This window comes from Anas acuta, chromosome 19, assembly GCF_963932015.1.
Source record: "Anas acuta chromosome 19, bAnaAcu1.1, whole genome shotgun sequence".
Taxonomy (NCBI): Eukaryota; Metazoa; Chordata; class Aves; order Anseriformes; family Anatidae; genus Anas; species Anas acuta.
In genome coordinates this window covers 7,837,196-7,860,113 of record NC_088997.1, presented here as the reverse complement: position 1 = coordinate 7,860,113, position 22,918 = coordinate 7,837,196, and the positions used below count along the sequence as shown (strand labels likewise).

General features: G+C 51.3%; 2 protein-coding genes across 10 annotated transcripts in view; one reads left to right on the top strand and one right to left on the bottom strand.

Moving 5' to 3' along the window:
* CAMKK1 (calcium/calmodulin dependent protein kinase kinase 1) overlaps nt 1–19,850 on the top strand; it is an 85,944-nt gene extending 66,094 nt beyond the window's left edge. For 8 of the 9 annotated variants that reach the window (XM_068655811.1, XM_068655812.1, XM_068655813.1 and 5 more), the window contains 5 exons: nt 863–936; nt 4,616–4,703; nt 7,429–7,557; nt 8,598–8,701; nt 14,796–19,850. In XM_068655811.1, coding sequence (XP_068511912.1) covers nt 863–936; nt 4,616–4,703; nt 7,429–7,557; nt 8,598–8,701; nt 14,796–14,868 — 468 coding nt within the window. In that variant the 3' untranslated portion in view covers nt 14,869–19,850. Of the gene's footprint in view, nt 1–862; nt 937–3,249; nt 4,566–4,615; nt 4,704–7,428; nt 7,558–8,597; nt 8,702–14,795 lie in introns of those variants that run through there. The other variant, XM_068655819.1, reaches the window with a different exon arrangement.
* A 1,904-nt stretch (nt 19,851–21,754) lies between these two features.
* Nucleotides 21,755–22,876, bottom strand: MIS12 (MIS12 kinetochore complex component). The gene has a single exon (XM_068655613.1). The coding sequence runs from the start codon at nt 22,754–22,756 to the stop codon at nt 22,130–22,132; it is 627 nt and encodes a 208-aa protein (XP_068511714.1). The 5' UTR covers nt 22,757–22,876; the 3' UTR covers nt 21,755–22,129.
* Nucleotides 22,877–22,918: the final 42 nt, after the last annotated feature.

Sequence of the window (22,918 nt, the reverse complement as noted above, 5' to 3'; positions counted from 1 at the left end):
ACTCAGCAGTTGTTCTTGCTACAAGCCCAGAGCAGCACTGGTAGCACAAACAGCGGCTTGTGGGGGGCTGTCTGGATTGCCTGTGTTCAGAAACAAGCCAGAAAAAGCTTGGAGGGAGGCATAAATTTAATCCCAAGCCACTGCAGAGAACTTCAACAAAACAGATTACAGGAAGCTTTGTCTGCCAGAGCTGTGTTGGGCCAGATGGAGCCCAGTTTGGCTTTGGCAAATTGCGTGTCCTGTCATGGCCTTCCCCTTGCTGGTGGTCACAAGCTCCCAATCCCACCCACTCGCTCCCAGGACGAGCAGCAAGGCAGGTGTGTGTGGTGCCCGTATGCAGGTGTGTTGCTGAACCTCCTGTCCCAGCAAGGATCACAGCACACGGGCATAAAGCCTTCAGCTCAGGGGTAAAAGTGCCTGGAGAAGGCAGCAGAAGCAGAACTATCTCCATTGCTGGTGTGGTACTGCTGAACTAAGCCAGGGTGGAAAACGGTCTCTGAGCTGTGTCTGTAATGTGGGCCAAAATGTGTGTAATCTTGGGCCAAATCCTGAGGTGCAAACATTGTTTTTATATTCTGATATAATCTTGTGATTATATTACTTACCTATGAGCTGAGGGGTGTCACAGTTGGGTTCTGGATCTGTTAGGTCCCTCTGCTGTTCTTCTGCATTGTTTGTTTGTTTTTTTCTTTTTTTTTTAAAAACGAAGAAATCAATTTGTGCAAGGAGAGGTTTTACTTATTTCCATCTCTGTGTGAAGTCCAGGTAGCGCACACAGAGTGCACTTGTGCTGCTTGAACGACAAACACTGAAGTGGTGCCAAGACCTGTGACAACAGGAAAATCTTTTGTTTGTTTTGCAGTGCCCTTTTATTGATGAATATATTCTAGGTCTTCATAACAGGATCAAGAACAAGCCTGTGGAGTTTCCAGAAGAGTAAGTAAACTTTCCTCAGGTGCTGTAAAATAAACTTCAGCCTTGCTCACTGTGCAGCATGAAGCAGGTGACCGGTGGGTCACCGCAGAGGGGCAGACGAAGGCAGGTGAGGTTCTTTGTGTTCTCCTGGGTCCTTCACATGAGTTCTGTGCCACCGCTGCTGTCAAAGCCCTACAGCATTACAGGCAGCGAGGGGAGAGCGTTTGGGGTCTTGTCAGGTGAGCCTGGCAGGAGGTGGCTACGCTTGGTGTGTGCTCAGTCCATGCCGCTGGGACACCAAACCTTCCTCTAAATGCTTTGGCTGCTCCTCGGCATTTCCTCCATCGCTGGGCACTCTGATAGTGATTAATTTGCTTCTGCTGCTCGCTATCAGATGAAGCAGCCAACGCTGGAGTTCTTGTCTTCCTTCCCAAGTCAGCACAGTAGTCAGGCAAAGAACATTTGACCCTTCTTGACCTAAGAGTTCATTCTAATAAAAAAACAGAGATAAAATTACTTAATTTAAAACAAGCATGAAGGAATTAAGACCCTAATGAAAGGCACATCTGGTATTAGAGAGGGAGGGAGGGATATTTCCAGACAGCCCCAGATAATGTGCAAATAACCACTGTTATCATAACTGTTACGTGAATGATTTGCAAGATGCTCACTGAATTTTTAGACACCTACAGTGAGGGGCTGGGTCTCTGCCTCAGCAATCCCAGGCTCCCTTCTGAGCGTGCAGAGGGAAATGGCCATGTAGGCTGGCCTATTTTAGCCATCTGCTCTGTCTGGCTGACTCACAGCCCAGGTCTGTGTTAATTACCTCCGCGCTGACTGTGAGGCACAGGCGCTGCGGGTAGCTCGGGGGAGCCGTCTCCACTCAGGCAGATAGGGGCACGGTGAGCAATGGGCAGTACCCCTCTGCCCCAAAGGACCTGTGGCCACTTGTATCTTGGCAAACACGAGCCCAGTCATTGGTACGGAGCAATTCTGGCAGCCTGGTGCTGTTGGGGAGATTTTGCAGGAAACCAGGCACCGAGGCACCGAGGGCACGAAGGTGAGCTGTGCCGCATCGCTGGGCTCCCACCGGTTGGTCTGCAGCCAGGGCTGCCCTTTGTCTTAACAGCACTAGCACCAAAAAAAAAAAAAAAGTTTGTTTCTCTGGCAGCCCTCTCTCTGCTTGCTGGGGTGCTGGCGGGGTGCCCGTCCTCAGCGTCGTGTGTTCGGGTTCGCAGCCAGCTCACAAGCGACCGTGCCCATCTGTCTGTGCAGCAAGCTATTAACGTTTAATGGGCTAACGGGGCTGTGCTAGGAGCACTTTCTTCATTCAGACGTTTTCTCCAGCCGTGTGATTTATTTGGATTTCTCGGCGACCTGCTCTCCGTCTAAAACCAAACTCCACCCCCGTTAGGCTGCTGGGTAGCAGAGTTGCTGGGTGTTGTCGCCTGTCTGAGCCGCGTCTATTTGTTAGATAAAGGCAGCGACGCGGAGGCGCACAGGGCTGGAATGCACTGGCCTGAATCCAGCCTGACCTCCCGTGGAACTAGCACCTCGTTACGGTTGGGAATATTTTGGTTGCGATTTATTTCACCATGGCTACGAAAGCCACGTTCCTTTGTGCAGACGGCCCGTGGAAATTCATTGCCTGTTTCCTGACAACCCGCAGGACAGAGATGAAGCTGACTGTACCCGCGCTGTCGTCCCGTCCCTTCCCTTAGAGACACGGGGATAAATATTTATTGCTCCACAGTTCTCATTCACTTCTGTCAGCCCTCGGCAGGACACAGGGTGAGTGGGGTTAGCTACAGCTCACACCCCGATGATCCTGGCACCACTAACAGCAAGCTGGAGAAGTTTCTGTCCAGGCATGTACTGAGAGAGCCAGAAGCTGTGCCTCGTTCCTGCTGGTGAGGAGCTGAAGTTCAGGGCAATGTTCTCTGCCCTCGGTGTCCGTGGGCACCCTGTAAAATGTTGTATGGGGTTGGCAGCCCTCCCAGCTAGGTGCTGAGCTCTGTGGTGCCTGGCATCTTCCTGAGAGCTGTTACAGGACAAATTCTGACAAATTCCAGATAACACAGGCTTTTCAAGGGAAAAATGCTGTCGGGTACAACGTGCACCCTGGCAAAATGGAGAGAAGGAAAACAGAAGCAGGGTAAGGCAGCCCGGTACCGACCTGGAACCCACCTGGGACTCAGTGATCTTGTTCACGGGGCTTTTCCTTGTGGCATCAGTCCTGTTGCGTAGAAATCAGTCTGGTAACCAAACTCGTTAGATGATGATATCATTTTAACAGCCTTGCCCTGCTGTTAAGCTGTTGCTGTTCTGGCACAGGTCTGCTGCTGTGTTTCACAAACACCGTTGTGCTGCTGTCTCCGTGCGGAGCCTGTTTGGTCCGACCTGCTGCAGGCACTGCCGCCCTCCGTGGCTGCTCCTCTGTGCCTGGATCTCATCTCGAGCAGCACAATCCTTCCCATTCCCACCTAAAATGTCACTTGAGGTGCAGCCTCAAGTCTCTGGGGGCTCATGCTGCCATTCTGCTTGTCTGGGCTGTATTGTACCCACCTTCTGCTCTTTTCCCCCGAACAAGCAGCGTTCCCTTGGGATTGTTTGTTAAGGATCCCATAGCCCAAGTGCACATAAAGCATTCATAAACTATTGAACAGCAGCTCTGTTTCCCTAAAATATCCCTCGTTTAGGTTTATGGTAGTTTATTCTTTCTTCTTCTTGGGGAAGGCAGGGAGGAGGTGGGCTCAGCACCAGGTTCTCAGCGGTGTTTTGAATCTGATGGCAGCACGGAAACGCAGCCCTGCTGGGGAATGGCATTTCGTGCTGCCAGATCCCATCTCCCTGAAAGTCATTTGTGACACAGACCTTCAGCACCTAACGCACTCCTGTCGTACGCTGGCACTTTATGTCAGCAGCACTTTGATCATACAGACCGAGTGCGTTTAAGGACGTCGCCTGCATCACTGACAGCAGGAGTCAGCGAAGTCTTTGGATAAGAAAGGCTGCAGGAGAGCCAGCAGGGCCAAGGGCTTTAGGAGAATACGGGTGGCTTCTGGGTTCAGGCAGTCGGCATTTAGTCTTAGAAATGGTCCTAAAAACTCAGATGCATTTCTCTCTCTTCGTCACATCTGTTCATTCCCTATTTTGATATCCCAAGGCTGAGCTATAAGGTAGGAACTACTGAGTTACAAACTGGCTGCCACCAGTGTTCGTGGAAGCAATTTCACCAACAACCTGCACGCTTAGCTGGGCAGAAAGGTCCCCATCTGATATTCCAGTCCCAGCACGTTACAGCTCATGGTTCTGCACATTGGGTTCCGCCCTCCCCGGTATCACGGAACCCAGCTCCAGCTCTGCCTTCCACAGCACTTTGTTTTCACAGAATCTGTCCTCTGAAATTCCCCAGTAATGTGCTGTCTTTAAAAATGTCCTTAGATCCATTTGCCTGATCCCTTGCCCTGCCCTTTGAGAGCCTGCAGCCGTGTTAGCAGACAGAACAGGAGACCAAAACCCTTCATCATGCCGAAGAAGGAACCAAGCCACCTAGACCTTCTTTTCCCGGGCCAGTTTGCAGAGAAAATACCTTCTGATCAGAGCAGATTGTCTAACAAGTAACTGCAGGAAGGGCTGTGCGTACCCTGAGCGTTTAAAGTTCTCTTATAACTGTACGTTTGCTGTTTTCTTTTCTCAGAGCACAGATAAGCGACGAGCTCAAGGATCTGATCCTACGCATGCTGGATAAAAATCCAGAAACGAGGATAACAGTCCCTGAAATTAAGGTAAATTGGACATCAATATTGCAGCCTTTTGTTTCAGCTGATTTTTTGTTCCTTTGGCACCTCTTAATGAGCCAGGGCCACTCCTGGTGTTTGTTTTGGGAGCTCTTTCTGGCAAACTGCCTTGAAAAGGCAGCGCGCTCGTTCTGCGGCGTGTCACTGTTCTGTCACTGCTGCTTGCTTGGGGAATATTGACAAAAGCCCTCTTGTTTACTTATTTAAATTAAAATTACTCAAAAGCTGCATGATCTTCAGCAAATCCCCAGGAGAATTAGCATTGTCATGGGAACTGCAAGCAGCAGAGGCCTCGCTGTGAGCATTAGACCAGTGCTAAGGGGCTGGCAGTGCCCTCCTGCACTGTTACTCGTGGCAGCAGCCTCAAGGCACACACACACACATGTTTGTTTCCATCAGCATTACTCGGAGGAAGCTTATTAGCGCAGAGGATGAATAGGCCTGGGTAGAGCACTGCAGGGTTTGGTTCATTCTGCCTTTGCACGTGCTTTCTGTCCTCCTGTCACCCCTCAGCGCAGCCTTGGACCTGCTCAACACCGTGAGATTTTTGCAGGAATCCTTCAGCATCCCCTGCTGGGCACACAACCCTTCTGCTCTGTCTCAGGCCAGCACCAGCACGTCTGCCTCTAAAGATGAGGGTAGGAAGGTTGAACTTTGAGCAGAAAGCTGACATCCCTTCTGTCTGTGCCCAGGAGGCCGCAGCCAGAGCTGATGGGAAGTGATTTGGAGCTGCATGAAGTAATTTTACTTGGCAGCCCTTGCAGGTTCTTCACGTGGAACCAAAACCCCATAAAAACCCTCGGGGAGAAGAACGGAGCAGAGTGCTGCATCTTATCCCAGCTGTGCAGGGAAGGCGCTTGGTGTGTTTGAGGACTTGTGTTTGATGCTGAAAGAGCACGTGTCCGTAGTGCCAGGCTGGGCTCTGGGCTCAGTGCCTCGAGCACTGCTTTTCTCATGTTCACCACCAAGGAAATCATCCCATGAGAGGCAGTAGAAAGAGGGCAGCTGTTCTGTGCCATTCCCCCATGTAGGACGATGGCCAAGCAGTTTTGTGGCAGAGGAGGCTTTGGAGTGAGGGGAGCTTTTCAGGAGAGCATGGAGAAGGTAAAAGGGCTGAAGTGCTACGTGAGTCCAGGTGAAAAAAAAAATCATGTGATGTGTCTTGGGAAGGAACTTTAAAAAAAAAAATCAGCCAGTTTGCATACTCGGTCAATTTTTTGATAGAGGAATATTTTCTGGTTGCTTCCTTGTTTACAGATCAGGCCAGCTGGGAGAGGTTATTCCTGCAGCTTGGTGGCTCAGGCCCAGTGATGTAGCTGTGCCACCTGGCCATGAGCTGGCCACCAACCTTCAGCAGCACAGTTGCCAAACTGCTGCCATCACTGAAGGCCCTGGCTGGTGGGGTTCAAGCCAGAGAGTACAGGAGAGGCTGCATGCAGCTGCTGCCGTGCAGACAAGATGACAGGCTCCCTCCATGTTCATATTCACAGACCAACCCCAAGGAGTTTCTTTGCTGTGAAGTAGCACACAGCCAAGCCACCTGGCATCAGGGCTCCAGTCTTGGCTCCACGAACCATCAGATGTTTTCAAACAGCTGCTCCAAGCCTCCTCTTCATCTTCCTCCTCATCCCCAAGTTTCTTCCCTTCTCCTTTTCCCGTTTTCACACTCTTCTCCTCCTCCTCTCTCTCTTTCACCTTGCTTACATGTAACAGAAAATACTGACGGGACTGCAAACATGTTGGTGTAGCTGGGCATTAGCCCCGTGTTGCTCCTCATGTATAATCATTTCTAGTTGATAAATTTCTGATGTCCACATTGAAAATAAACACAGCAAAAGCCAGAAGGCGATGGTAGGATTCTGTAGGGAGTTAGGCGGGGACAGATACCCTGACTGCTCTGCTGTTCAACATCCAAATAAATCAAGCAAATTGTTCATATGAGGAACATCGATCATACGGCTGGGCATATGGGCTTAGTGCAGAGGTTTTGCTTAAGGCTGAATGCGATGTTGTGCCTTCGAAGAGAGTTGTTATGAGCACAATTAATGATCTTTGGAAAACACAACTTAAGCACCACAGAGAAGCTCAGTGCTGAGCCCTTGGAGAAGGTGCTGGACACCTGCATGCAACTCACATGAAGGGCACCAGGCAGTGAGTGCCGTCGGGCAGCGCTGGGGGGACAGGGAGAGCTGGGGGGGAACTTCCCTGCCTCCTTGGTGCGGGTGCGTTGAGGTCTACGTGCTGGCCACGTTACTACTCATGTAGGCAGGCGAGCACGGCAGCAGCATCCAGACCTGGGTGCTCCATTTTAGGCACTGCAATCGTTTTTTGTGCAGATGCATAAATGGTTCTGGTTACCCCAGGTAGGGAGCACACACAGACCTAGATGAAATGTGTACACATGAGAGAGAAAGATGAAAAGGTTCTGGATAGCTCCCGTTTTCAAAGCATTTCAGACTTGCTGCAGAGGATGCTGGCACAGTGGCACTGGATGTGACAATGCTGTGCTTCAGGGGGTGCTGTCTGGCCAGCACCACCTTACAGCAATTTCCAAGGGAGCTGGGATGCATCACTCTGAGTGGAAAATGGAGCACAACCAACAGGCAAACTGCCCCTGTCGGCAGTGCTGTGTCCTTTACCCTCTCCTTACCGACATCGTCACTCTCTGCTCTGGAGGGAAGACTCAGAACTGTCTGTGTCCCTCCCCATGTAGGTGCATCCCTGGCTAACCAAGAGTGGGGAGGAGCCCCTGCCGCTGGAAGAAGAGCACTGTACCGTGGTGGAGGTGACGGAGGAGGAGGTGAAAAACTCAGTGAAGACCATCCCGAGTTTGCCAGCTGTGGTATGTATAAACCACAACCGCTTCCTCTGTGTAAGTCTAGAGTACGATGCCTTGCTGAAGCTCTCAGCTGGTGAAGGAGTTTTGGAGGGTACACGTGTGCTACTGGCATGAGAAAATTTGAGTTTCAACTCCCTGTGAGCTTTCTGGGTCTTTGAATACTGCAGGGGCCTGACCGTGTGAGCAGTCGTGTTTTCAGCCTGCCTGTCTGCTCTCTTAAGAGCTACAGGGTCACACACCCAACGTGTCTGGAACCAGACATCCCAGAACACCAGAATTATCCCAGGTGTGGTTTGTTTCATTATCTAGAGGATTCAAGACAGCTCATTTGGAGCCTCCAAACACAGGCTCCAAACCTGGAGGTGAGCTGGCCAGAGAAGTAGGGAGAAGACATCTACTGACAGAGTATGGAGCTGGCCCTTACCTGCCAGCCCTGGGCACCATCCGTGGGTGCTTAAGGCTCTTCTGGCAGTTTGTGGGTAACCAGCTGGGGGTCTGGTCGGGGGAGCTGCCTGTGGTTAAGGTGCGTTTGTGGGGAAACCTGGAGTTCCTTGGGATAGGGAGAAAGGTGTTGAGCACAATGAGCACCCATTTTCACAGCTCTGGTGTTATGGCATGAAGGTAACCTGCTGGGGCAGTGAAAACCCAATGAAAACCATCCTTTCCCCCCGGCAGCAGACCCTGTGTGTTGGAACACGTGGCAGCTGGCAGGACTCACCTTGCAGTGCCACCCCAGGAGAGCTCTGGTGCTGCCTCCTTCCAGGCTTGGACCATCAGGAATGTCAGGCAGCAGCAGCAGCTGCTTCAACTCTTGCCAGCAATGGTTTGTGCCCAGGGGTCTGAGCTCCCTGCTAAAGGGGATGATGTGGACACTCCTGGGAAGTAGGCGTTCTGTGGGTTTCTCTGGTTCATGCCCTAGCTGTAACGCTGATAAATGTCTGTTGAATTATTAAGGCAGTTGTTGTTAGACTCTTCTGAACTAACTTCAAGGGGGTGATATGTCAGTGCTGCTGCTCTCACTGCTCTGTTCTTCTTCCTCAAAGATCCTAGTGAAGGCCATGCTACGAAAACGTTCCTTTGGAAATCCGTTCGAGGTCCAGACCAGACGGGAGGAGAGGTCCATGTCTGCTCCAGGGAACTTGCTAATGTATGTATATAAAGCCTTGCCTGGCTCTGCCACAAATGCAGGTTAAAGGTGCGTGGGGAGGACAAGGGAAGCCATTTACTAATATTTTTCCATAACATTTAAGGACAAAACTTACTCCTGAATCAAATACTGAGGATAAATTCTGCTTTGAGTCCTCTACGGTTAAAATACAATGCAGTAAATCAGGCTAAAGGCCCTCTTCATAGATGTAGTTCTACATCTATGTGTTTGGCCTAAGCGCTGTGATCAAAGATCAGTCAGAGACTGGAGAACTAAAATAAGGTTAGAGTCTAGTCTGGATATATTCTGGATGGTTTAATTCTTCTCCTTTTTACGGATAATAGAAAAGGCACCAGACGAGCAGCTTGTGTTTTATAAGCTAGAAATGAGATGATGTGGTGTGTCTGGGGCCTGAGTCTGGGTGTCTGGACTGGCAGAGACACCCTGGGGACGCATGGGCAGACAGTGGAGAACACTTTCACCTTGCTTCTTTCTTTGAGGAAATGTGTTTTTTCACACAGCCAGTTACGAAATGGTGGGACACATTGCAACGGGACATTGGATATTAATGTCTGTATTGAAATTAAAAAGGGAGTAGACTGATGTCTGTTAGATTCATCAACAAGTTTTAAACTCAATGGTCCAGAAGCTCAGGAGGGGAAGGATTTTGCTGTCTTTTACTCAGTTCTTGCTCTTTCTCCATCATATTCAGAGTTAGGATTCTGGGCCACCAGTCCAATGAGCGACAACCTGACCTGGGACAATTATTTTTGTGTTCTCACCCTGTAGAATCTGTAAGAATCTGTTAACTGCACTTAACAAGGCTGTGTTGTCCCACAACAATTCTTTTCCACTCCAAATCATCCCAGCACCGTGCCCAGCTCCCATGAGGATGTATTAAGTGCCTCGCTGTACCTTAGGCAATGCAGATCTATCTGAGTCTCTCTCCCTGGTGTGTAGGGATTTAAGGGCCCAGCTGTGTATTGAAGACTCCAGTAAAGGCTTTGCCCTTAGTCTCCAGGAGCAGTTAATACACACACCAGTTCAGTAGTTAAAGCACCACCCCATACCTTGCCTGCTGCTGTGGGGCATGTATGAAAAGCACCACACTGACAGCTCCTTTGCAAGCTTAGCATAAGGGATTTGTCCTCTCTTTATTTCCTGTGGCTCATTGCCTTCCAGCGTAGTTATCGCTAATTTGACACCAGTCCCTGGCCATATCTTCACTGTCATCCCTGGTCTGTGCATTGCATTGCTCTGAGATGAAGAAACGTTTACTAAGTTCGAAGAAAAACATGTTGTATGCCAACCCCTATCCAGGCCAGCTCTAGTTCAGAACTAGGCAGGATTTCTTTTCAAACTGATGCCTGAATTGATAATTCAAGGCTGTCTGGTCTAGAAACTTGAGTCTCTTTCCAAAAGAGACTTGTTTCCTTCCACCTTCATCTGAGGTGCTTGAAAGCTGTTGGGAAAACTTAGCCCTGCCACGCTATGGCTGGTTCCTGCCTGGAGAGAGAAGGGCACTTCACCATCTGCTCCAAACAAGCTCATTTGATCAAATGTAGCTGTGAAGATTTTGGTTAGCTACATTATCAAGGTCTAATCACTTTTAAAACTCTTTTTTGACCTTCAAAACAAGCTGTATGCCTCCATTTTGTCTTTTGTATTCTTTCTGAGGATAACAGTTCAATTCCTTTCAGCTCACGCAAAACCAGCGTCTTTCCCTGTCTCTACTCATTGTTTGGTTTCAGTCTCCTTGTGCAGGACAGTTCCAAAAGGCTTCTGAAAACCATATCTAATTTCCCCTGTTGTGCTGCTGTGTCAAGTGCCCTTGGTTTACCAGAACACATCAGGTTAGGCACTGGTCTGCGGTTGTGCCAGGCTGGCTAAATGCTTAGAGCTGCTCTGAAAAAAAATTTATTAAAAAAAAAAAAAAATAATAATAATAATAATGCACACTCTGAATGTTCCAGTTCTCTGCTGCACTAACCCCTGTACCTAATTCTCAGCCTCATGCAACCAGAGCCAGTTTTTGTCAGTAACAATTGACTTGAACCTAAATTAATTCACGCACAACTGGAGCTTTGAGAGCCCATCTCCAAACCCTTCTGTTTAACAGCAAGGCCTTGGCTGGGGCTCTTCAACAAATAGTGTCGGTTATTAAATGCTACAGCAGGGATGGTTTTTTTAAGGAATGTGGATTATTATTTCAAACCTTGAAAAATCCTAGACTGGCTCAATCTAATTAAGGTGAATTAGATATAAATAGGTTTGTTGAACCTAGTGAAATTGATTTAAAGTGAATTGGGTCTAAATGGGAATGTTCATTGTTCGGTGATTTCTCGTGATTAGTGTTACTTCCACGGGGGCAGACCGAGCTAGATGCTGAGGTCGTTCCCCATGCCATCAAGTTCTTAATTCAGAGTGGCTTGTTGTGTAGTTAAATCACCCCTACTATTCATATCAAATCTAATATCAGTGCAAATGTTACAAATAACTTATTTCAACGAGCACAGCACTGTAAATCTGGATGGCTCTACATTTCCAGGACCAAGCAGGAGCAGATAATATTGCTGTAGCGTGTAGGCTCTGCAGTTACTGCATGTCAGGCACTGTTTCCACGCACATAGCAGGACAGGTTCTGAACCCCCTCTAGAACCCTGCTGTTTCTGACCGGGACCCACACGTTTATCAGAAACACCGCACTCAGCTGGATGGCTGCAGCGTGCCAAAGCCGTGCTGGATGCTGCAGGTCTTTGCTATCCATCACTGGCGGGGAAGGCCAAGCAGAAGGTGCAGTTTCTCCTGGTTGCTTTGATATCACCGCATTTGGCATCCTGGTTTAGTTGAACCCCACCCCGAGAAGAATGGCAGCATCACAGCCATGCTGCTCTCCTGTCCACACGGAGTTCCACCCAGCTGCTTTCTGAGTTCCCAGTATCTCCACCACAGGGCTTCTCCTCCCCAGGGACGCAGTCTCTAGAGAGGTGAATCAGCTCTTGTAATATTGCAGCTCCTTCCACCTACAGGTAGAAAATGACTTCTTTGTATTTCTGTGTAAGAAAAAACAAAGGTAATTAGAAAATCTCTCCAATTTCACATTCAATTTATTTAATTAGGCTGCATGTGAAATTGTCTGAGCCCTGCTCACTGGCACATCAAGTGTCTTGCAGCTGTGCCCGTATTGAGAATACATTTTGCAGGAAATCCTGTGACAGCTGAGTCTGCTTTCTGGTGCCTGATGCCTAATATGTGTGTTCCTTAAAATGGATCTAACTTTTAAGAAGATAGGAAGAAAAAGGAGCCCATTGAACGCCTCACTCTTGAGGACTCAGAGAGGAGGAAGCAAACAGTAAATCCCTTGGTTGAATTTTCCTTAGTTTCTGCCTGATCTCTGCACTACCCATGAGGCGTGTGCCAGGCTCCGTTCTTGGAAATGCTTCACGCAGAAGTTGCATGGGCAGAAGTCTCAGCAGTGAAGGAGGTCTTCCACGTTTGTCACGGCCTTTGTTTCCTTAGAGGACACCATTAAGACATCAGAGATTTGAAATAGTTTTTGAATAATTACTGTCAGGAGAGGAAGCTTTTTCAGCTCTCCTCAGAGCTGGAGGACGCAGTGCTCTGCTGGGTGTTGTTCACAGCTGTGTTTAGCAGCACTGCAAAGCTAAAAGGCAGCTGGTGGAGTGGCAGGCATATAGACCAGAGAGCCAGAAGGGAACTAAAAGGAAGCTGCCCCCTTTCAAAAGCTCTTTTACAAGATCTGCCTCTCCCCCAGGAGCACCCCTGCACACCTACCGGCTGTGTGCAGGCTGCCAGCTCTCACTTTAGGGCTGGCTGGGGCCGGGTGTCCGGGCAGCACCGGGATGGGGCAGCCACCCCCACCCCTGCCTGGTGTGCAGCATCTCCCAAAAGGCACAGGGCACTCCCAAAAGGCACGTCCATTCATCGTGCCTTGCAGATCTGCAGAGCAGGGCCAGGTTCTGCCCAGTGTCTGTGGAAGATACCTGTCGTTTATTAATTTCCCCAGGTGCAGAATACAGAGGTATTTTTTAAGCCAGCTGTTTGGTGTCCAGAGCTGAGTTCTAGGTTTCTGTTAGTGTTTGCCATATTTCTTCTGCCTGCTCCAGATTTCTCCTAATTGAGTCAGCGCTGGCCTCACTACATTTTATTGTGCTTATTTATTGCAACTACTACCTATCAAATTAATTGCAGTGTTTTGACAGACCCAATTCACTTTCCCGTTATGGCTGCTACTGCTATTGATGAAGGGTGGTTGCATGGGTGATCAAGCTCTATTTAAAAGCCTGTCCTGCTTTCAGGCTTCCCCAAAAGGGTGAGAGAGTCATCACTACCTATAGGGACTTTGTGACCACATAGGGTAGGAACAAGAGAGGAGGGAAAAGTGGTTAAAATGTGGCTGACAGCTGATCCAGGTCTCAGGCCAGGAGTAACTTCTCCCAAAGCGGCACAGAGGTACCTTCATCGTGGGGGCTTTGTGCTGAGAAGGTCCTGGGGCTTGCTGACACAGGGCAGGTCAAAAACACACTGCAAAGATCCCACTAGGCCAGCCAGGCTTTCAGCATCAGCTTTAACAAGGAAATGGCCACAGGCTGTGTTTGAATTTGTCAGGCGTCTCCACTTAAGACAGCAGCTGGTGCCCGGTGTCAGGCTCTGTAGCCCCCAGAAGGTTTCAGGTAGGTGACGCGTGGATTCTGTCAGAACAGTCAAACCCAACCAAAAGCCACATCAGTTTTCACTCTAAAGAGACAACTGCACCTTGTGGAAGAGCTGTGCCCCGCGGTGCAGGTAGGTGTTATTGGGGTCTGACTGAGGACTGAGGCACGGGGTTTTGCTCTGGCAAAGACACCAGGAGCGTTCAGCGGTGGTGGGAGCTGCAGCGGATTTGTTCCAGTGCTGCCAGTGCCCATCCTCATCTCTCCTGTGGGCTGCGAGTGAACATGACTGCTGCTCCATCCTCTGTTTCACTCTGCTTCCTGGGCTCGTTAGGTGCAGAAATACAAGCTCGTTTGCCTGCTGCCATCATCTTCATGATCACTTTCTTCCTTTGTCTCATTGTTTTGCTCTCAGGGACAGATTCCTCTTAAACACGTCTATATATTTGCATCCATCTTTAAGGTAATTCAGTGTTTGTGTTTCCCCTAGGTGCTGTAGAAATATGTGTCCTCCCCTCAGCCTGTGTGATTTGTGCAGTAGTGAGAGCGTTTGGCTCCATCCTTCCTTCCTGTAGGAGCAATTTTACTGCAGTAGCTCTGTGTGTGTGTGACACTAATGCTTATGTATACTTTTTATTATTGCCATTTCTTGTTCTTTGGTGTCTCCTCCTCCTTTTGGGAGGGAGGCGCGAGAGAAGCAGAAAACAGTTGGGTTTAAGCAGGACTGCTCAGACCCACGTACAAGGAGCAGTAACAGAAGGATTTTGGAAAGGCTGAGGCTGAACCTTGGAGTTCGGGCTCAGGCTGAATCTGGTGGTTCAGTGGAGCTGCTCTGCAGCTTCTCCCTGTGACAGCTCTGGGCTGACCAAAACCACTCATTCTGCGTGACCAGCCACCCAGCCTCAGCCAGGGCTTCTTATAAGATCATTTTTCAGACCAGTTACATAGACCCTTCTATTAGCAGTCCATCCAATTAACTCTGATAAATAGCAAAGTAGCCTTCAACGCGAGCTACAGCAAACCATTTAGAAACACTGCAGACAGGGCATTACTCGGCCTCCCGGCAGGGAAATGCTGCACACCCTGAGTTTGGGGACAGCTCTGTCCCAGGGCTGTCAGAGGCTTTCGTTGGTTTCTTTCTTTTACAAAACTGGCACGGGCCTATCCAGGGAAGTATAAAGCTCTGTCCCCAGGGCATGGAGACCAAGCAAGGGAAGTGCAAAGTCCTGTAGCACTGCAGTGCATCAAGCTGCAGTATTGCTGAGCTGGTTGCACGGTACCAGCACACCAGGCTGGCTCATTGCTATTCCCTCCTAGTATTAATGCTGAGCCGGGTGGAAAAAACACAGCCAGCTTCATTTTTTAGTTTTTTTCCAGTGATGCGTGCCTCTAACCTCTCTGTTTCTGTGCTGTTCATGCAGAAAACAAGGGAGCAGAGAAGGAGGCAGGGACCCGGAGCTGCCTGACGTGTGTGAAGATGAAGCGACGTCCTGAAGCCACGTGGCGCCGCAGGCTGCTCGCTCCCGTGCTGCTGCTGTTGTGCCCATCACGGTGTTGTCTAGCACGCATCCGCCCTCATCGCCAAGTCTGGGGCCTGCAAAGCAAAAAAACCAACCTGACCAACCAACCTAGCAAAGCCAACAGGAGGAAAAGAGCAGCAATAAAGAAAAGAGTGGATCCTGGGGTAGCTCAGCTGGCAGAGGGCTGGCTCGGCCTCGTGGGCAGCTGCGTTCCTCCCGCGAGGTGTCCGTGCGCTCCTCCGTGTGTGCCTTGCTCTTCACTTGTGCTTCACGTGTCAGCTTTGTAGATGGGTGTCTTGACGAATGAATGTGGTTTTATTTGTAACGCCACAAACCAAACGTTGTCTCTGGGGTTGTTCGCCCTGGAGACCTTTTTCTTGCTTTTTTTGCATTCTCTATTTCAAAGATCAGGAAAAAAAAATGACACCGATGTCAGGTCTTACATCAGAGGGCGACTGTTGTAGTTAATGCACAGGTAAAACACTTGTGTGTACCAGGACACGGTCCTGCTCCTGTTGGAGTTAGTGGCAGAATATCTGTTGACAGCAGTTGAACGAAGATGAGATCTTCCTTTTGGAGTTTGCACTGCCGATCTCTCTGCCTTTCTTTTTTTTTCTTCCTTTCCTTTCTTTTTTCCTTCCCCTTTCATCCCTGAATTTTTGCACGGTGTAAATCCTGACAACACTGATCGCTTCGTTCAGGGCAGCATTGTAAAGGACGAGAACTAACGTGATCTTCCCTGGAACGTGCAAGGAGCCTCTGGGTGCTGTAGAGATCTGGAGCACCGGGATGTGCTTTTACACATAAAGGCTTCGTGCGCTGGGGACATCTGCTGATGAAATGGCTCTTCCCAAAGAGCCGCGAGGTCACTCCATCAGCTGCAGGCCTGTGTGTGTGCATGTACTGAATGCTGAAAAGTGGCAGGTTTGGCGTTCGTGTCATTTAGGGGAGAATTCCTTTCTCACTCATCTCCTAGCTCCTTTAAAATTGCGTACCTGATGCTTTTAAACTGATTTCCTGATAAACGGCCCACACTGGGAGAGCTCTCTAGGATGGAAAACGTTGGTGGAGGGGTTTTAGAGTAAGGGAAGCTACAGAACGCAAATGAGATCAATTCAAAACTTGGTCTTGTTTCTTAAGGCTTTAGTTTTTAATTTTATTTTAGGACTGATTGTTATGCACGTGCTGATGCTGCTGTTTTATCCATAGTTTGCTTCTAACCTTGGGATTAGAAGCTTCATCTCTACATTTTGATAACAGGTGAGAGATGGCACTCAAAGGGCAAATGCAGTCACTGCAGGGGCTGCTGACTACACAGACTGTGCATAATCAGGAATTTCACTCTTGCACTCCAAGAGTAAAAGCCAGTGACATCCATCCATCAAGAGACACGTCAATATTTTTCCTGGAGCTTTAGAGGGTCTGAACGTGCCCTGGAAAGCCAATGGGACTGAATTCTTCTTGTACTTAAAGGACACGATTAACTTTGGTTCCTGCATAATCATCTTACAGACCTTTTTTTTAGGTGAACTGTGAGGGCTTGGGACTTTTAGTTCCCTATTTTTTTGTGCCAGGGGATATGTGTACAAGGATTAGCAGTGTATAGCAGTTTTCCCATTCTGTTTGCTGTCTGTTTCCCAACATCGTTGCAGCTGAGCTTCGCTCCCAGTGCCTTCTGCTTGCTGTCCCCAGCCTGCCACCTTCCCACCCTCCCCTCGACTCGTCCCCAGCAGCCTCGCAGTGCCAGCAGGGAGCCCAGGAGCTGTCACCAGCCTGGGCTCTGCCCCACGTCCTGCCTGTAAATATCGGCCGAGCCCCGTGGTTTGGGAAGTAGCACTGTAGGTAAGGCATTTCATCAAGGAGACCTTCAATTTTAGAATCAAGCAGCAGGATTAGATCCTGTAGGTTTTGCTGCTCTGGGGCTGGATTCATCGCATCCAGGCACTAAGTGAAGCCTGGACGTGCACCTCTGCATGCTCCTACGCTCAGCATCCTCCGGGGGCTGTGGCTCTGCTCCCGCTGAGCGCCGCACGACGTCCCCACACATCGGAGCGCTTGAGCACGTGCTTGAGCCACGTTGGCTCCTAAGGAAGACTTAAGCACCTGTGGAGAGGGAAGGAAGACTGGGATGGAGCCTCGGCAGGTCTGAGAGGGCACCGGGGGCTCTGAAACGCAGGAGGGACGAGTCAGGACGGCCTGAGCTGCCTTCGTGGAGGGGACACTGCACCTGGAGTGAGTGTGTGTGGCCGTCCCAGTCTGGGGGCAAAGGGGGTCTGCACTGGGGATAAATCCTGAGGGTGCCACCAGCTTGGCCCCAGGTGCACAGCAGGACCACGCTGCTTGTTTCTGCGGGCTGCAGAGAAATGGGATCTCTAACCAGGTCCCTGGGGACTGGCCCCAGAGGCAGGAGCACGGCCCCAGGAGCAAAGGGAGTTCTCTCCCCAACGTGGGTCTGCTGAGGTGTAAGAAATACTTCGGTGCTGCTCAAAGAGCTCCAAGGCTGCAAGTGTGGTTTTATTTATTGTTTTTAACAGACAGTAAGAATAATTCGGGAAGGGGGAGAGCTTTGCTGACCCAGCTGGTTGTTGGGGTTACTCTAAAAATGCCCACGGGGTGCGGTAATGGGGTGAGGCTGCAGGAGGCTGTTCTCAGCCTCAGTGAGACCAACCAAGCCATCGATTACAGTTCGGCTGTGTCCTGTTGTGGCAGTAACTGCTTTAGTTTTGGAGGATGATGGGGGAGAACGGGTGTGTTTTTGTGATTATCATTGCCCTTTTTGGTGAAAATGCCTCATTCTGGAGGCATTCCCACAGGAAATGAAATGAATTAACCAGCTGAGTTTTTGTCAGACCCTTGCTTCTCCAGCAAATCTGCCAGCCGTGGGGGTTTTCCCTTTGTACCTCCAGAAGGCGCGTTGCGGGCGGCAGCCTGAGAGCTGCACAGGGCAGGCAGGAGCAGCATTAGCTGGGTGCCTGAACATTTGAATAGGGGTGTCTGAATGTTTGGGCTCTCTGTGAGCAAGGGATAGGATTCGGCGTGGCAGGGCTCCTGTGAGCAGTGTGAGGAGCTGCTGGAGGCACTCGCTGATGCTTTAAAAAAGCAAACAATCCTTTTGTTCCTCTCCACATCCAACGTTTGTGCTGTGCCCGTGAGACCCAGCTCCTGACTGCTCTGAGCAGCTGGGGTGTGCAGAGGGCTCCTCTTCCTAAGGGCACACCCGGCCCCGGGCAGCATTGCTGGGCCCGCATCGAGACCCTGCGAGGGAGATTTCTCTTCTGGAGCAAGTGCACACCTTTTTGATCTCTTTTAGGAATCCCGTTTGAATACCTGCTGTGTGAAGGAATGCTGCAGCGTGTCTCTAACGTTTTGGGCAAGAATACGTCACTGTCACTGCCACATTTGCTTGATGAGCTTGTCGGCTGTTTAACGACACACTGTGGCGGATGCTCGGGTGACAACTCGCGGCACTTCGGGAGCTGCCTGAGCCAGGGGATTGCAGTGACAGCCCCGAGAAAGCAGCGTGGGGAACCGTGGTGCATGTGTGCGATCAGCCCTGCAGCAGGAGCATGGCTGGAGCCGGGGAGCAGAGAACCTGGGCTCGTAGCTAGCCCCTGGGAGGGTTTTTTGGGGTGTTGGCAGGGCTCAGGGGCGCTGGCTGTGGCACAGCCTGGGCAGCCCGAGGCCTGCAGCCACCTCCAGGCACGAGGGAAACAAAATGACCCGCAGCACCACGCGTGTGCTGTCTTTTTTTTTTTCAGTGCCTTGAGATACAAGAAGCAACCCGCACGGCAGCTGGGTTTTCTGGACAGCCAAGTGCCACAGACGTCTCTGCCGTGTTCCCGTTGTTGTAACGCAGAGGGTGGGTCAGGCCAGGTGTGTCCCACGCTGGTGGCATCAGCAGTGTGTCCTAATCCATGCTGCGGATTAGAGACATGCTGGGGTTTGAGAGAGGAGAGCTCAGTGGGAAGCTGGCGCTGAGGAAGCTGTGCAGGGCGCTGCTGCGGGTCCAGCCGGGGATGGGACCTGCCTGGGGCATCACCGGGGGTTGTGGCACTGTCCTCGATGCAGAGAGAGGTTGGGGTTGTTTTTTTTTGGCCATGGAAACCGTGGCAGTTTGTGTATCTTCTCCATGCATGTCCCTGTGGTACGTGCTGGGCAGCCTGGCTGTGCGAGTTAAATGGATTATTTGTGGTGCTCAGCACCTCCGCCGGGGATTTCCAGGAGCAGAGTCCATGTCTTTGCTGTTTTCACCATCGTTCTGCTCGGTGTGGCTGTCCTGCTGCATTACCAGGGGGTCCTGCTGCAGTAACAGGGGGTCCTGCTGCAGTAACAGGGGGTCCTGCTTCGGGAGAGGTGATCTCAGCGTTGTGGGGCGGTGCTGGCAGAGGAAGGGCAGGAGCTGGGTGAACGAGAAGGTGCCCACCAAGGAAGGAGGGCTGCAGGCGGTGGTGTGGGGCCCTGCCACGTCTAGCAGGGGTCTGGAGGCTGGTAACAGATTATTCCCTGTGTATATTTAACCTGCTCTGGGTACCAAACTTCCCCCCCTTACCAGGGCGTGCGTGCTGTGGTGTTTGCTGAGACGCCCGGGCCCTCAGGCAGTGACCGCAGACGTTGGTAGCACACCAAGTGTTCCAAAAAACTCTGTAAATTCAAGCAAAAAGACAAACTGGGACCTTTCGGGATGTAATTCTGATCCTCTGTGCCATAACCTCGCTGCTGTGCACCTGGTTCCTACGCCTGGTCTGTTGGTGTTTGAGTCTCTCCTTCCCCTCGGTGTTAACTCCTTGGCTCTGTTTGTGCTCCGCTCTGACCCCAGCATGAGGTACCTGCACCCGGCACCCCGATGGCGCGTGGCCGTCACACTGTAAATATGTACCATGAATAGAGAGGCTATTTTTTGCATGCTTTTGTACTCTAGAACCAAGAAGAAACTGACAATAAAGGCCGTAGAAAGGAGGCTCGGTGTGCGCGTGGTTCCTGAGGGGGCAGCGCGCGGGCGTTAGAGCTGCCCCCAGCCTCCTGCCGCTCCTCTCCGGCCTCGTCCCCTCCCTGGCTGGAGTTGTTTTGCCTCAGGTGTTCGCTTCCAGCGCCTCCTGCCACGTGCTCTGCAGGAGAGCAGGGCTCTGCCGGTACCATTCTGCCTGGAGAGACCCAACGGCTAATTGCAAACACGTTAATTGATCGGTCTGTAACTTGGCAGCACCTCATGAGCCTGAATGTAAAAGGAAGCGAGTCACAAGTGGGGTGTAGTGAGCTGACCTGCACGGGTTTGATGAAGTTTTGTCCGTGTGCCGTGATGCCTTGGGCTGCGTTTGCCTTCCTGACGCCCTCGCAGCCAGGTCCCAGCGAGCTGCACAGGATGAACTGTGACAGAAAATGCGTCGTGCCTCACCTGCAGGGGCTCCTCGCTCAGGCTGCACGCTGCAGACCCCGCTCCCTGTCCCCTCGCGCCAAGCCACGGCTGGTGACAGGAGCGGGGAGACCAAAACCTCCCGGCCAGGACACGTCCCCGCTGCTCCTCGGCAAGCAAAACCCGCTGGTTATTATGGAAACTTCACAAAACCCTTACGTGCAACCAGGGACGTAGCCAGCACCACCTTCTAGATGCAGCCCTAATTAAAAAAATAAAATCAGGGGTTGCTTGGATTAGCCCAGACTGTTTTACCCAGCATATTTTTTACATGCACTAGAGGAACTTTATCCCCATCTACAGTACGTAACAGGTTTGATTGGGCAGGTCCAGCTCGGTTGGCAGATCCCCTAGTATTGACTAACCAGGTGGCCTTTGCCCAATGCGTATCCCAATTTTTGAATGTCCCAGCGCCCATGCTTAACCTCACTCCTCTTCCCTGTTGTTTAACCATAGGGAAAAAAGAGCTTACAAGTGAAAGCCTTCCCTTTGTTCCCACGTATTTTAAGGATTTTTTTCTTCGTCTAGAGTACAGCAGAGCAGGGGAAAGCTGCTCATCATCTCCTTTTCTAAAGCAATTCCCAGGGAGGCCCCGCAGCGCAGCAGCAAGCGCCAGGAGCCTCCGGCACTGAGCTCTGACCGAGTTTCTTCACTCGAGTGAATCGGATGCTTGGCCGCTAACACGATCCGAACGCGCATTCTCTGCGCCCCATTTCTTTTACTGCCTTCAGGAGGAAGCCAGGGAGGGTGAGCAGTGCGGCCACGCGGAGAGGGAGACCCCCTCACCCCATCTGTCCTGTCTGCTGTGGGTCTTGATTTTGTTCTGGCAGTGGGACTTTCTCAGGGCTGTTTGGGAGCAGAGCTGCTCTCGCTTGTCCCAGGCTGGCTAAAACCCAGGAGAACGCTTGGCAGAGTTGGGGGCTCGCCCTGGTCACAGCAGGGTGTGAGGGCACATCCTGCGGACAGCTCCTCCTTGTCCTGTTTGTCCCTTCAGCCCTGCTGCAGGATGGGGACAAGGAGGGATCTTTTTCCTCATTTTTTTTCCCCCCTTTGCACCTCGCTGCAAAGAATTTCCCCGTCCCATGCATGTGAGTCCCCCAGGGACCTTGCTGCCGGTGTTTCCACCTCAAGATATTTACACCAGGAGGAAGGGTTGGTGTGCGTGCATGCCCAGGAGCCCAGCCACTGTTACCTCAGGATAGCAGCAGGTAAGATGACTTGTTTGGGATGCAGAAAGCTTTTGTTAAAATGTGGAAATTAAAAAAAAAAAAAAATTCTGACATCGTTGTAGGGAGCAGGAAGGGAAAGGCGGCTGCAGAGGGGCGCGGGGTTGGTGCTGCCAGAGCCCAATGTGCCCGGGGCCTGTCCTTTGGCTGTCCCAGCTCCATGCCCTTCATCTTTCACATCAGATCTTGACCTGAACGGCTGTCAGCTGCAAATCACGCTTAGGCATTCTTATGGCTGTATTTATTTATTTTTTTAGTAAATATTAAAATAAACAAATGCTACATTGTGTTCAAAGTTAACATTAAGGCCGCAAAGATACCCTCTGTCAAGTCATCCCACCAAAAATTCATTTTCAGTCACTACTTTCAGAGCTACACTCGGCAGAAAACCAAGGCTTTGTTCCGCTCCCTACTCCCGTACTTGCCAAGTCAGCACACACTGACAGAGGTCAGCAGAAGCACAGCAGCTTTCAGTCCAGGTGCTGGCAGGATCAGAGGAGCGAAGGCATCGGGGCAATGCTTGCAGGAAGCTAAGCCGCTATCGTTACAGGCGAGCTGTCTGCACGTTTTTTGCCTCCTTTTCGGAGCGTCCATCCCAGTCACTCGTCTCCCCTCTTTATCTTCTTGCTTTTCTCCTTGACCTCTCTCAGCACATCCTGCAGCTTCTTCGAGTTCTGTGTCAGGAAGGTGAAGCTCTCCCTGACGTTGCTGGTCCCGTGCTCCCGGCAGGTGTTCTCCAGCCCCTCGAACCACTGCAGGATCCTCTCCAGCTCGGCCTGGACGGCCTTCTGCTCCTGCAGCTCGGCTCGCAGCGCCTGCCCGGCGGCCGCCTCGGCCCTGCACCGCTGCTGCAGGTGAGAGGCCTCGTCCTGGAGCGCCTGGAACTGCTCCCGGCTGTAGGGGTACTGCCGGTGCACCCTGTCCTCGGGCAGCAGCACGTGCGGGGGGATGCTGAGCACCAGCTGCAGCAGCACCTCCTCCATCTTGCCGAAGAGCTGGTCGAAGTGCTCCTTCATGAAGCGCAGGAACTTCTCCGTGCTCTTCCTGACGTCCAGCCGGCTCACCCTGCCGCCCGGCGAGGCCTCCAGCTTCTTCAGCACCACGCCCTCCACCACCGCCATCATCTCCAGCAGGTAGTCCTGGAACGCCAGGTAGATGCGCAGCATGCAGGTCTGCGGCGTGAACCCGAAGAACTGCGCCTCGTAGGCCATGGGGCTGACCGACATGGCGCCGGGGGGCTCTGAGGGGAGCCTGAGGGGCCGCGGGCGGCTCTGACGGGCGCTGAGGGGGCTCTGAGGGACGCCTCAGGCGCCGCTTCCCGCCTCGCTCGGCTCCGCCAATCAGCGAGCAGCACCCGGCCGCGCCGCCCAATCCCCGCCCGCTGCGGC